General features: G+C 42.5%; 1 protein-coding gene across 10 annotated transcripts in view; it reads left to right on the top strand.

The window, feature by feature from the left end:
• PHF21A (PHD finger protein 21A) overlaps nt 1–15,207 on the top strand; it is a 191,872-nt gene that overhangs the window by 175,358 nt on the left and 1,307 nt on the right. For all 10 annotated transcript variants that reach the window (XM_029207770.1, XM_029207771.1, XM_029207767.1 and 7 more), the window contains 4 exons: nt 2,549–2,712; nt 12,359–12,514; nt 13,783–13,858; nt 14,259–14,362. In XM_029207770.1, coding sequence (XP_029063603.1) covers nt 2,549–2,712; nt 12,359–12,514; nt 13,783–13,858; nt 14,259–14,362 — 500 coding nt within the window. The remainder of the gene's footprint in view (nt 1–2,548; nt 2,713–12,358; nt 12,515–13,782; nt 13,859–14,258; nt 14,363–15,207) is intronic.

Raw genomic sequence — 15,207 nt, 5'->3', positions numbered from 1 at the left:
TCCCTTGCTGTTGCTTTTGCCTTCTGTGTTGTGTTTCTTTCCCCTCCCTCCTCCCGTTGTCCTAGAGCCTAACTCCTGTATCCCTTGAATATAGTTTTGTTGTTGTTCTCTGAGAATGGGGGGAGAAGAGAGTGAGCTCTCTTATTCGAGTTCTGTATACTGAATCAAAAGCTCCCCTTCCCGGGGTTCTGGCAAAGCTGGCTGAGGGGGATGGCTTATTGCAGGATTTCTGCCCCAGGCCCCTCAGGCTGTCGATGAATAGCCCAATGAACAGAACACCCTGTAAAAGGGAGCATTTTAGCATCATCGAGCACAACAGAGCACCGGTGTTGCCAAGGTGTTCTTAGTGGTGTCTAAGTTGTCCTGATGCCAGTGAGGACAGAGCACAACTCTTAAGCTTCTGTGAGCTGCAGACTTTGCAGGAAGGAGAGAGGTAGCCACACTGAGAATTTTGAATCTATGAGAAGAGAGCACCTGCAACTAAAGAAGACAACATCACTGTCGAAACAGGCTTCCCAGAGCAGAAATTCCTCAAGAGCTCCATCCCCCAATTTCAGACCTTCCAGGGCGGGCATTCCACCTCACTGTCAGGTCAGCAGCTGCCTTCACCATGCAGGTCTAAATAGGTCTTAATAGCTCAGAGTTTGAGCTTATAAACAAGGCTCTGAAATGGTTCTTTGATGTCAGTAATACATCCCAAGGTCCTTTTCTCCACGTGATAATGTGTCCTTGAATTACAGTTCCAGGCTAGAAAGGTTGCAGAGTGAGTGGAGTAGCATGCTAATTTTTCTGTATGCACAGCAATCTCAGAGCCGTTGGAAGCTTAGGAGGTCATCCCGACCCTCTGTCTGCCTTAGGGAGGGCTAGCACTGTACCGGTGGTACAGTGGTTACTGTCTCTTCCCCTCAGAGAGATAGCACACCCACGCTAGTGTTTCATCAGCCCCTCCTTCAAGAAGCCAAAACATATTTCGATGGTAATCCCTAAGTCATTGTTTCATATTGATTCCTGGGCCACAGTAACCAGTGTCATGGGTTATTTTTTGTTGTTTTCTTTTGTTTGGGGTTGTTTTAGTGACCTCTGACACAGTTCTCAGAAAGGAGCCCCCCAGCCAGAAGCCACAGTTAATTGGCCTGCTAGTGGGCAGTATCTGCTGAGAGGATAGGGGTTAAATGAGCCAGAAAGACCTTGGCATCTCTTGCCAAGGTCAGAGGATGAAAGCCTGCATTCACAATGCCTAGGACGTGCCTTCTGTGGGTAAACAAAGAGCATTTATCTTCCACTTACCCTTCTAGCAGCACTAAATACCCTAGAAAAGGCAAACCAGTACGATCTGTCTTTGTACTGCACACAGTGCCGGTTTAACACAGATAGGTAATGTTTGTGTAATAGCTGACAGAATCATGACTCTTGTGCATAATTCCAATATAAATTATAACTGTTGGCAAAGTCATGATCCCACATAGCATCCACCAGTGCTCGTAGGCAGTTGTGTACCTCTCCGGCTCTTTTTTTGCCTATGGTGTGCTGGGCGTACACTTTGATCACTTATAGCTTAGAAGCTATGACCTTTGGCCCTTAGAAGACAAGGACCCTGACTTAGATATATCATAAGGCAAGAGTGGTTGACCTGGACCTCCCATACGCATTGGGGCCCATTTGTAGATTCTCTGTAGCCATGAGGTTTGACTCAAAATGCTTCTGCTCAAATCAGCTCTTTCCGGTAGCTGTTGCTGATGACAGGGCTTTTCCTGAGACTTTGGAACACCCCAGTTCTAAGACATGTAGTTCACTGGAATGTTTGTGATGGAAAGCAGGGAGATGATTTTTGATCAACTGGGAAGGGTATCTGAGTCCAGACTTACTTAAATTCACTGTTAAGCCCAGAAGGTCTTTTTAGCTCTTAGGTTCCAGCTACTCCCAGAACATATGTCTTCCTAGCTCTGCCAGAAGGGGTAAGAATAGTTAACTTGAATTTTGCCTCCTCCCTTTGCCTTTCTCTACCCTCACAAGCAATGAAGTAACCAAAATGTGGGCAGGAGAGAAGAGGAAAAGCAGAGATCCTCAGCCAATCTGTTTGTGGGAACTGAGAATCATTAATATTATTATAAGAATAACGATTGCAGAAAAACCTTAGGAAACAATATGCAAAAGATATGGAAAAAGAAAATAAGTTCTTCTCCCTGGCCTTGGCTCCTGTTGGGCTTTGATATCTTGTTCTCCCGTTAGAAATCTCAAATTGTAATAGTTGAGGAATGTCTCCATAATCTGCCCAAGGCGAAGACCTTTAACATAACCCAGTATCTCCTGTCATTCTCTGAGGCTCTCTTATCCTCCCTTCGACACTCATGCATTTGTTTCGAATGACATTTAAATCTTTGCTTCTTTTCCTCTCTTTGGGACTGTTGTATTAACCTTCTCTCTGCTACCTCACTTCCTTTTCCATGCTAGCCAATGAGGAACACTGGCCAAAGGTATGTAAGATCATTTTTCCCCCTTTCTTTCCCTCCCCCTTTTTTCCCTTTTGTTCCCTTTTCTCGGTCTGTAGGTCGTCCTCCAAAATACAATGCAGTGCTGGGGTTTGGAGCCCTAACCCCAACATCCCCCCCATCCAGTCATCCTGACTCCCCTGAAAATGAAAAGACAGAGACCACATTCACTTTCCCTGCACCTGTTCAGCCTGTGTCCCTGCCCAGCCCCACCTCCACAGACGTAAGTAACTTGGGAAAAGCTCACTCTCTTTCTCAGAGCTTAAATCGGGGAAACCGTTATCATATGTTGTCTCCTTACCAGTTGCATCTCCTTGACTAACCCTGGAACAGCAGTAATCCCTACAGGACACTGTGTGCCACGTAAGGCAGCTTTCTGCTGGGGTCCCAGGTCCTGCCATGTCCTTGAGAATCATATTAAATACCACATTAGGAGGCTCAGTCAGGGTTTTCAAAGTCTGGAATTTATCTGAGGTGAAGGAGTTCTCAGGAAGGGGGATGGGGTGGGGAAGTCAGGTCGTATCATTGAGAGGTGTGCAGGTGTCTGTCGTCAGTTTTGGGGGGTGGGGATAATGAACAAAGGTGTACATTCGCCTAGCAGTCCGTGTTTCCTGCTTCAAGTAAAATTCAAGACAGCTTTTCCGAAAAGCAACTTTATTCATCAGAATTGGTCAGAAACAGGCTCCTGAAAAAAGCATCAGATGCTTAGTAGCCCTTCCCCCAGAGGCTGCAGGAGTGCAAACTAGTGCCCTCTTTTTAAATGAGTGCTTACAAAGCGGTGAATTCACTCAACAAATACTGAGCACTGCTCTGCTGAGCATGCACTGTTGTTGAGACTGGGGACAGAACAGGGCACAGAACCAGCTCCTTGCCCTCAGGGAGCTTGTATTGCACGGCCAGAGGCAGGTGATAAGCAAATGAACATTTAAATATCAGGTCATGATAAGTGCTGTGAAAAAAAACTTGACACAGAATCAGGGGCATAAGGAGTTACGGCAGGAGGTTGCTGTTTTATGAAGAGTGGTGAGAGACAGCCTCTCTGGTGGGAATGGAGCATGTTGGAGTATCTGGGGCGGGGAAGAGCATTCCACGCAGAGGGAACAGCAGTGCAGAAGCCCTGCTCGTTGGAGCAAGTGTATATGGCGTAGAGAAGAAGGGCTTAGTGGGCAGGCAGGAGCAGTGGGAGAGGAGACCTCAGAGGGCAGGGCCCGTCTCGCAGGGCCTTGTAGCTTTTACTCTGAGTGAGATGGGAGATGCTCCAGGGTTTTAAGTAGAGGAGTGACGTTACTTTTCACTTTTTATTTTGAAACTTTCCAAACCTACAGAAAAGTTGCAACAACAACACAAGGAAGGAATATGTACCCTCCTCCTAGATTCACCGATTGTTACAATTTCGCCACATATGCTACTTCCCACCACCACACACTTGTTTTGCTGATCTAGTTAAGAAGTTGAAGACATCGTGAATCTTCACCCAAAATACTTCCGTGTATATCTCCTAAAAACAAAGACACTCTCTGACGTAGCCACAATACAGTTATCAGATTGAGGAAATTTAATATGACAAAACATTATTTTTATAGTATACAGCCCATCTTCAGATTTCTCCAATTATCTCAATAAATGCCTTAGTGGCACTTTGTTTTTTCTGCTCCAGGATCCAACTCAAGATCACTCTTGACATTAATTTTTATGGTGTTTTGTCTTTAGTCTCCTTACTCTGGAACAGTTTCTCAGCCTGTCTTTGTCCTTCGTGACACTGACATTTTTTAAAAGATAGGCCAGTTGCTGTATAGAGTGTCCCTCCATTTGGATGATCTGATTGTTTTCTCAAGAATAGATTCAGGGTATGCATTTTTGTAGGAGCACTAAATACCTGATGATGCACTGATTCTCAGTGCATCACAAGAGGCACATGTTGTCCATCTGTCCCATTGTTGGTGATATTAGCTTTCATCTCTTAAGATAGACTCAGTCAAATATCTCTAATCCTAAAGATGCCTGTTTCCTTAGGTGAAGATAGTGTCGAGTCTATAAAAATATCCAGTTCCCCAGCAAACTTAGTGGTTTTAGCAGCCTTTGAAGGTTCTTGCCTGCATTTATTATTATTATTTTTAACATCTTTATCGGCGTATAAGAGCTTTACAATGGTGTGTTAGTTTCTGCTGTTTAACAAAGTGAATCAGCTGTACTTATACATATATCCCCATATCCCCTCCCTCTTGCGTCTCCCTCCCACCCTCCCTATCCCACGCCTCTAGGTGGTCACAAAGCACCGAGCTGATCTCCCTGTGAGATGCAGCTGCTTCCCACTAGCTGTTTATTTTACATTTGGTAGTGTATATATGTCCATGACACTCTCTCACTTCGTCCCAGCTTACCCTTCCCCCACCCCGTGTCCTCAAGTCCACTCTCTACGTCTACATCTTTATTCCTGTCCTGCCCCTAGGTTCTTCAGAACCTTTTTTTTTTTTTTGGATTCCATATGTATGTGTTAGCACACGGTATTTGTTTTTCTCTTTCTGACTTACTTCACTCTGTATGACAGACTTTGTGTCCATCCACCTCACTACAAATAACTCAACTTCGTTTCTTTTTATGGCTGAGTAATACTCCATTGTATATTTGTGCCACATCTTTATCCATTCATCTGTCAATCGATACTTAGGTTGCTTCCATGTCCTTGCTATTGTAAACAGTGCTGCAGTGAACATCGTGGTACATGACTCTTTTTGAATTACGGTTTTCTCAGGGTATATGCCCAGTAGTGGGATTGCGGGGTCGTATGGTAGTTCTCTTTTTAGTTTTTTTTTAAAGAAGACGTTGGGGGGTAGGAGTTTATTAATTAATTAATATTTATTTTTGCTGTGTTGCGTCTTCGTTTCTGTGCGAGGGCTTTCTCTAGTTGTGGCAAGTGGGGGCCACTCTTCATCGTGCGCGGGCCTCTCACTATCGCGGCCTCTCTCGTTGCGGAGCACAGGCTCCAGACTCGCAGGCTCAGTAGTTGTGGCTCACGGGCCTAGTTGCTCCGCAGCATGTGGGATCCTCCCAGACCAGGGCTCGAACCCGTGTCCCCTGCATTAGCAGGCAGATTCTCAACCACTGCACCACCAGGGAAGCCCCTCTTTTTAGTTTTTTAAAGAACCTCCATACTATTCTCCATAGTGGCTGTATCAATTTACATTCCCACCAACAGTGCAAGAGGGTTCCCTTTTCTCCACACCCTGTCCAGCATTTATTGTTTGTAGACTTTTTGATGATGGCCATTCTGACCGGTGTGAGGTGATACCTCGTTGTAGTTTTCATTTGCATTTCTCTAATGATTAGTGATGTTGAGCATCCTTTCATGTGTTTGTTGGCAATCTGTATATCTTCTTTGGTGAAATGTCTATTTAGCTATTCTGCCCATTTTTGGATTGGGTTGTTTGTTTTTTTGATATTGAGCTGCACGAGCTGCTTGTATATTGTGGAGATTAATCCTTTGTCATTTGCTTCATTTGCAAATATTTTCTCCCATTCTGAGGGTTGTCTTTTCATCTTGTTTATGGTTTCCTTTGCTGTGCAAAAGCTTTTAAGTTTCATTAGGTCCCATTTGGTTTTTTTGTTTGTTTGTTTTTATTTCCCTTTCTCTAGGAGGTGGGTCAAAAACGATCTTGTTGCGATTTATGTCATAGGGTGTTCTGCCTATGTTTTCCTCTAAGAGTTTGCTAGTGTCTGGCCTTACATTTAGGTCTTTAATCCATTTTGAGTTTATTTTTGTGTATGGTGTTAGGGAGTGTTCTAATTTCATTCTTTTACATGTAGCTGTCCAGCTTTCCCAGCACCACTTATTGAAGAGGCTGTCTTTTCTCCATTGTATATTCTTGCCTCCTTTATCAAAGAGAAGGTGACCATATGTGCGTGGGTTTATCTCAGGGCTTTCTGTCCTGTTCCACTGATCTGCATTTCTGTTTTGGTGCCAGTACCATACTGTCTTGATTACTGTAGCTTTGTAGTATAGTCTGAAGTCCGGGAGCCTGATTCCTCCAGCTCTGTTTTTCTTTCTCCAGATTGCTTTGGCTATTCGGGGTCTTTTGTGTTTCCATACAAATTGTGAACTTTTTTGTTCTAATTCTGTGAAAAATACCATTGGTAGTTTGATAGAGATTGAATTGAATCTGTAGGTTGCTTTGGGTAGTATAGTCATTTCCACAATGTTGATTCTTCCAGTCCCACAACATGGTATATCTCTCCATCTGTTTGTATTATCTTTAAGTTCTTTCATCAGTGTCTCATAGTTTTCTGCATACAGGTCCTTTGTCTCCTTAGGTAGGTTTATTCTTAGGTATTTTATTCTTTTTGTAGCAGTGGTAAATGGGAGTGTTTCCTTAATTTCTCTTTCAGATTTTTCATCATTAGTGTATAGGAATGCAAGAGATTTCTGTGCATTAATTTTGTATCCTGCTCCTTTACCAGATTCATTGATTAGCTCTAGTAGTTTTCTGGTAGCATCTTTAGGATTCTCTGTGCATAGTATCATGTCATCTGCAAACAGTGACAGTTTTACTTCTTTTTTTCCAATTTGCATTCCTTCTATTTCTTCTTCTTCCCTGATTGCTGTGGCTAAAACTTCCAAAACTATGTTGAATAGTAGTGGTGAGAGTGGGCAAGCTTGTCTTTTTCCTGAGCTTAATGGAAATGGTTTCCGTTTTTCACCACTGAGAATGATGTTGGCTGTGGGTTTGTCATATATGGCCTTTATTATGTTGACGTAAGTTCCCTCTATGCCTACTTTCTGGAGGGTTTTTATCATAAATGGGTGTTGAATTTTGTCTAAAGCCTTTTCTGCATCTATTGAGATGATCATATGGTTTTTACCCTTCAGTTTGTTAATATGGCTTATCACACTGATTGATTTGCGTATATTGAAGAATCCTTGCATCCCTGGGATAAACCCCACTTGATCATGGTGTATGATCCTCTTAATGTGCTGTTGGATTCTGTTTGCTAGTATTTTGTTGAGGATTTTTGCATCTATGTTCATCACTGATACTGGCCTGTAGTTTTCTTTGTTTGTGACATCATTGTCTGGTTTTAGTATCAGGGTGATGGTGGCCTCGTAGAATGAGTTTGGGAGTGTTCCTCCCTCTGCTATATTTTGGAAGAGTTTGCGAAGGATAGGTGTTAGCTCTTCTCTAAGTGTTTGATAGAATTCGCCTGTGAAGCCATCTGGTCCTGGGCTTTTGTCTGTTGGAAGATTTTTAATCCCAGTTTCAATTTCTCTGCTGGTGATTGGTCTGTTTATATTTTCTATTTCTTCCTGGTTCAGTCTCGGAACGTTGTACTTTTCTAAGAATTTGTCCATTTCTTCCAGGTTGTCTATTTTATTGGCATAGAGTTCCTTGTAGTAATCTCTCATGATTCTTTGTATTTCTGCAGTGTCAGTTGTGCCGTCTCCTTTTTCATTTCTAATTCTGTTGATTTGAGTCTTCTCCCTTTTTTTCTTGATGAGTCTGGCTAAAGGTTTATCAATTTTGTTTATCTTCTCAAAGAACCAGCTTTTACTTTTATTGATCTTTTCTCTTGTTTTCTTCATTTCTTTTTCATTTATTTCTGAGCTGATCTTTATGATTTCTTTCCTTCTGCTAACTTTGGGGGTTTTTTGTTCTTCTTTCTCTTAATTGCTTTACTTGTAAAGTTAGGTTGTTTATTTGAGATGTTTCCTGAGGTAGGATTGTATTGCTATAAGCTTCCCTCTGAGAACTGCCTTTGCTGCATCGCATAGGTTTTGGGTCATCGTGTTTTCATTGTCATTTGTTTCTAGGTATTTTTTTATTTCCTCTTTGATTTCTTCAGTGATCTCTTGGTTACTTAGTAGTGTATTGCTTAGCCTCCATGTGTTTGTGTTTTTTACAGCTTTTTCCCTGTAATTGATATCTAGTCTCATAACGTTGTGGTCGGAAAAGATACTTGATACGATTTCAATTTTCTTAAATTTACCAAGGCTTGATTTGTGACCCAAGGTATGATCTATCCTGTGCATTTATTATTTTTAAGGCGTTTGCAAAATTGGCTTGGATTTTAGAGTGATCACTGTGTCTGACAACGGAGAAGAGACTGTGGGGAGGATAGGATGGGAGCAGGGAGACCAGTTAGGAGGCTGTTGCAGTCATCCTGGGAAGAGCTCACGATGGCTTGGCCCGATTGAATGGCGGAAGTAGAGATGGAAAAAACTGATGGGGTCTGCATGTATTTTGAAGAGCCAGCAGGATTAGATAAGGGGATGTGAGAAAAAGAGAATAGCCAAAGGTTTTGGCCTAAACAACTTAAAGGATAAAGCTGCCATTTACTGGAAGATGAGGAGGGAAACCAAGAGTTTCATTTTGTGCACATCCCAGTTCTTTTGTGAATTACAGAGCTTGTCTTTAGGATCGTCTTCAGGTAAAATCCCTTGAACTTGAAGCTTCTTAGTACTTAATAATTAGGTCTACCCCTCTCCAAATAGCAAAAGCATACCGTATGCACATCCTGAGTTACAGTTCCAGAAACAACAAAGGAAGTGTCATCTTCGGAGGACCAGGGTCATAGAAGAGTTCGCGGGCAGGTTTCCTTCCTTGGACAATAGCTAGTGGCTACAGACCCAGTCTTGCTCTCAAGATTCAGCATTGGTTGTTGGCATTAGTGATTGACACAGGTTTTCTACCTGTCCTGTTAATGAGCACCAGGAGTCCCTGTCAGAAACTTTGTTTGCACCAAAGATTATCTCCGTTTTCCTCAGTTGAAGCATTGCCGAGGTATTGCCAGCTCATGGCTTCTTGGTAGGGATCCCTTTGCAAGGTGATGCGCAGTTGCTGGGGGACAGATGATTGTGGGTCTGCAAGTGAGTATCTTTCCTGAAGAATATGTTGTTTTTCTTTTTTGTGACTTTTGGCTGAGGAGGTTTATGATTTTCTTTGAGAGGCTCAACCCAAAGGATCCACTCAGATCAAATCACAAACTAAATGCTCTTGCCAGGTTTCGTCTTAAAATGGAAACTTTGTTCTTTTCAGGAATCAAAAGGTAAAAGGAAGCTTTTCTAAAACCATTAAATATGTTGAGAACTTTCTCGGTTAAACCTAGTGGAATGGATTTTCTTTAAAGATAATTGACTTCTACTTTTACAGTGTCCCAACAGTGGCAGTGATTAAAATCAACACACAGGGCTCTGTGTTTGCTGCTGGGTAGCATAAGCCCCAGCAATGTTAATTCAACAATTACAGTTGAGAGGCAGGCATTTCCTGGGGATCAGTAACCATCTAGAAGGAGTTGGTAATATAAGACCCAGCCGGTCACTAATCTTTAGGATGTATCTTGTTGCCACTATGGTCGTTTTTATGGGAAGGGAAGATACGTTGACACAGTTATAAAATTTGTTTAGCAGACGATGAAGTTGCAATTGATACAGCCACAGGGTGTTTCCAAAACACATACATCCTTAGCTCCTAGCAAAGGATCATGGGTCAGCCATCATTCAACTTACTATTTCATTTCTGGTAGTAATTTGGTCAGTCACCAAAGCCTAACCCTTTGGACCTGGTGCAGCAACTCTGTGGGACTTCCTCTGCTCTCTTTAAGCAAAGAACCAATTCTGCGTGGACGAAATACATATCTTGGCATTTTATATTCATTTCTGTGGGCAGTAGTTCTCAATCTGTGGTCTGGGTATGATACTGAGACTCTTACAGGGGGTCAAAATATAAAATATAATTTTATGTATTTTAAAATACAATATCAATCAAAATATAAAACCAAAAATATTTTCATGATAATACCAAAATATTCTTTGCCATTTTCATTCTCATTTTCTCACAAGTAGGACAGTGGGGTTTTCCAGGTACTACATGATAAGTGGCGACAGCACTCTGAGGGCTAACTGAATGCGCCCTTGTGTGTTCTTGGATTTTAACATTCTTCAATACATGATTTTTGTAACTTCCTGTGATTCTGTTATTTATTTCAAAATAAAAAAGTTTTAAAACTTCTAGTACAATAAGTTAGCAATAGATACAACTCACATAAGCAAAAGCACTTTGAGGTGGTTATAGTAATTTTAAGAGTTACTAAGGGGTCCTGACACTGAAAAGCTTATGAACTGCTGCTACAGGATATGTAAATAGGATAGAAGTTTTCTTTCCTTTAGGAACTTGAAAGAAATTATTTAACCTTTATTTTATGTACTCTCCACCTTCCACTTCCTGATGTTCTCCTTACTCTGGAGCAAAGGAAAGTGAGCAGAGCTCTTTACCCAACAAATAAGATAGGTATTTGGAATAAGATGTCCAGTTTGTCTCATTTACTTCATCAGTGATAATTTTACCTGTGGTTCGTGTAAAAGAGTTTCTGAAGCCATAAAATTATTATAAACTTATTAAAGATGCAGACTTACAACATGGGGTGAAGGTTCAAGAAAGACTAGGTCTCTAGAGGAGAGCCACCCTCAGGCTGATTTTAAGAAGAAAGTCACAGTTAATCTAGGGATGAAACCTTAACATCTTTCGGTGCCTTGAAGTTACACTGTTAGGCTGCATTCTTATGTAGTATTTTTACACATGTACTAAGTATCTTATTTTTTGACTGCCCAGAGGTAACATTGTCTTACTAAAAGAGATTAACATCCATCCACACTTTGAAGTAGCTTACAACTTTTTGCAGCCAGTTTTCTAGGCCACCAGATACCCTAGATATGTAGATACTGCCAGATAGTTCCTTTCCTTTCCTTTGGATAGAAGTAGTAGGTCTGGGAAGATATGTTCCTTTCAGCAATCGTGGTTGAGGGGTTATATCATAGAAAGGAAGGACTGGGCATCGCTTTCTGTATCATTGCTTCTTGTGCAAAATTGCTGTATTAGGCCTTCTGTCAGAATAGCCTAGAATTCTAAAACAACACATTGGAAGTGAAAAGGCCGGGGTCTCCTCCAAGCTGAGGTGCTGCCTTGTTAGTTAACCTCTGGCCTGACCCCTCAGTCTTCCCTTCCCTGATGTCCTTATCAGCAGCGTTAATCCTGTTCAGGGAACAGGCCAGGGATTGACTTACTGAAAAACACCTCTTTAATACCTCATTTTTTTTTAATATGTTCTGTCCAAATTTTAAATAGATCTGCTTTTTTCTGATGGTGCCTTTTGTTGAGAGGGCTCCCACAGACTCACCTGAGTACCAGAACCATCACTGATGGAGGCGGGAGAGACTAGCAGAGTGCACTTAGGCTGCTGCTCTTCTTTATCTATCTGGTGAAGCATTTTACAGGGAGGAATAAAACCTCCTGGAATAGAACGGTCCATTGAACAGCGAATGCCAAATACTGGTTTCAAGAGGACACTGTCAGCTGTTTGGCTTTTTTAATTCTTCATGTTAGAAAACTCATAGGAGTTTACTTTGCTCCTGACTTAATACTTTCCCGTTTGAACTTTGGCTATAGTTTTTCTCCCAGAGCAAGCAAAGAGTTTAGCGAAAACCTCCATTTCTTGTCTGTCTTCTTTCCCATTGATGATGGGAAATGATGATGAATGGATTTCAATGTCTTTAAACTTTATGATTTGTGAGTTGGACTGTACCAAGACTTAAATGCTGAGTTATCACCTGTAAAGCTAATTTTGGCCTAGGTGACCCCACAGTTACAGTTGCTTGTAAACTCTACTTTAAGGTTAAGAATACTAGCCCCACCTGGGGAACCTCAACTCTATAGAGCAGGCTTGCACCATTGGTAATTCCTGCTTTTCTTGAACACTCTTGCAATGAGTTGGAGGGGCACAGCTGATTGTCCTAAAACATTTATATGTATCCAGAATGTGCACGTTAACATTCCAATTTTACCTTTTTGTCCTTTCTCTTACCTTTCCTCTCAATTTCATAGGGTGATATCCATGAGGATTTTTGCAGTGTTTGCAGAAAAAGTGGCCAGTTGCTGATGTGTGACACGTGTTCCCGTGTATATCATCTGGACTGCTTGGACCCTCCCCTGAAAACGATTCCCAAGGGCATGTGGATCTGTCCCAGATGTCAGGACCAGGTACTGTGGGTGGGTCAGAAAGGATGAGGGACAGAGGAGGAGAAGGACCTCCTTTCCCCTCTAAGCTGAGGGAATGGCTGAGTCTCTTTCCTCTCCAGTAGTTCTCCGAGCCACATCTGCCCTGTTCACAGCACAGCACTCACCCCCACAGCATCCCTCCTCTCAGAGGTTCTCTGTTCATGAGGCAGTGACTCATGTACAGGTGGAGAGACCCTAACTGCTTCCCTCTATTTGAAATGACTTATCTTTTCATTACCTTTACCCTTAAAAGTCCATAAGACTGTCTGCCTCATTCTCTAAAAATGGTCCAAACTCAGCATATGGTTGAAACGCTGGGAAGTGCCCAATTGATCATTTAATTCAAATAAGAGCAGTTTTACTTTTAACCTGTGTCATCATCAGGATCAGAGGACTAACTATAAAAGTACTGTCTTAATATTTCATGGATTTGAAAGAAGAGAAAGCCTCTTCCCTCCCTTTTCTGTTTAGTTTCTGATTTTTTATTTAAACTATCCATGTATCTTTATGTCTTTATGTTTTTATTATAAGCTGTCTTGAGACCTTTTTGGAAGTAGGCAAAAGTATAAATATTAAATAGATAATAAGCCCAGTAGCTCAGCAAGCTTTGGGGTCCTGCTCGGTTCTTGGGAATCCTGAGTTGAGGGAATTCTGGTTTTCCCCTTTAAATCTTGGTCCTCACCCTTACTGTCTCCATGATGTAGCAGAGACAGTTCTCTCTGTTCTCTTCCTGATGCTGCTTTGTGACCCTCTGATAATTTTCTATTCGGGGTCTAGATTATACTTCAGTACTTGGAACTGATACTTAATTTCCTTGGTCAGGCTGTCTTTGAGGCACATATAAGCTAAAATTGCGACAGGCAGCCCATGTCGGGTGAAGGACGAAGCTGCCAGTGGCTGCTGCCATTATGCAGACCTGCAGCTTGTGTGCTGATGTTTCTGACGGTTGGGAGTAGTTGGGGGTCGTGTAGCAGGCATGAAAAGACGGGAATGCCTAGCCAACTCCCAGCCTCTTTCTAAGCCAGGGCTCAGGTGGCTTGGCTCTTCCTGCCATTGACCCTCATTCTTTCAGGCTGATAAACTGGGACTTTGTAGTCCAGAAACTATAGACCAGGGTTTTGCAACACTGCCACCGTAAATCCTTCCTGGATTTTGTCTGCCAGTAGCTACAGACACTGTTGCTTGTTACTACACAGTGGATGTGTGTTTATATATCTTTCTCAAGGGTAAAATTCTAAAAATCTTTTCAGATGCTGAAGAAGGAAGAAGCAATTCCATGGCCTGGAACTTTAGCAATTGTTCATTCCTATATTGCCTATAAAGCAGGTAAAGAGTTATCCATACTGCCTTTTGTATAAGCCTCCCTTTGTTTAAAAAAAAAACGAACAAGTACTAGGAGACAGTATTTGTTTTGTTTTCAAAAGGAACTATAAATTTAAAAATGAAAAGCTTTTATTGAACGAAGTAAAAAGTTTGTTGTAGCACTTTCTTGGGGGGGAAAAATGAGAAGTGATATTTATGTAAAGCCAGGCCCAAGCCACCACCGACAGTTTTCTTAGCGTCCCTTTACATATAAAAGGGAGAGTCTAAGTGGGCAGGTTCTGTGCACTGGCTGTGGGGCCTGGGGAGCTTTGAGGAAGATATCTTCTTTGGCAAGCCTTCTGAACATAGTGGCCTTTTCACAGAATTTATTGTCAAAAACAAGATCCTTTTTCTTTTTTCCCAGCAAAAGAAGAAGAAAAACAGAAATTACTTAAATGGAGTTCAGATTTAAAACAAGAACGAGAACAACTAGAGCAGAAGGTGAAACAGCTCAGCAATTCTATAAGTGTAAGTAAACCTCATGCTTTCGGTGATAGGTACAGAGGTACAGAACTTTCTGTGTACATAACAGTGCGTGTGGCTCTCAAGCGCTGATCCATGCCTTCCGCTTATTAACACTGTTAACCTGGGTGGTTGCAGTTTGCTTCCAGTTAGAGTTTGGCCCTCAGGTACAGGTGGCCATTTGGTATACGGTGCCTTAGCCAAGCTCTGGAACATCCTCTTGGCTTTGACCTGAGAGAAGATTTTCAGTCTTCTGGCTGAAGAGATCAAGTAGCAACTACAGCAGCATAGCCAGCACCCCTGCGTGCTCCTGAGTGTGTTTGGGAGGGGTGTGGAGCCACCTGACACAGACCAGGCCCCCGCGTGTAATTCTTCCCAGTCGCCCTAGCTAGTGGGTCCATCTGCATGGCTCTTTCCTCCCGCCCCCTCTTCCATGCCCTGCTGATTGCCTCTCCAGGTTTATCTGACCAGCCTGAGGAAGAGCGCTTTCTAGAGACAAGTACTGGAAGTAAATACCACCCCTGGCTGACCAGGTGGGAAAGGGGTTTGTGTTTGCAGCAGGGATTCAGAGGCTCCTCCTGACAGGAGCAGGCTTTCTTTTCCATTGAGTAGGTCCCCTTCTTGGAGTGAGGTGGCCTCAGCCCTCATGGACGCCAGGTGGTGCCCTGGACTTGGTGGCAGTCACGCTGTCTCTCCTCATCATGCTGCCCGTGGCTGGCAGGTTTCACATCGCTTTTCCTGCCTAGAACAGAAGCCAGCAGGTGTGGGAGGCCAAGTACAAAAGGGCAAAAGACTACAAGTCCCTGACCAAGCAGAAGGCCTTCTGTTGGCTGCAGTCTTTGATTCTCCTA

This window comes from Monodon monoceros, unplaced genomic scaffold, assembly GCF_005190385.1.
Source record: "Monodon monoceros isolate NGI ecotype Baffin Bay Population unplaced genomic scaffold, NGI_Narwhal_1 Super_Scaffold_7, whole genome shotgun sequence".
In the NCBI taxonomy this organism is placed as follows: domain Eukaryota; kingdom Metazoa; phylum Chordata; class Mammalia; order Artiodactyla; family Monodontidae; genus Monodon; species Monodon monoceros.
This window is presented reverse-complemented; position numbering and strand designations above follow the sequence as displayed.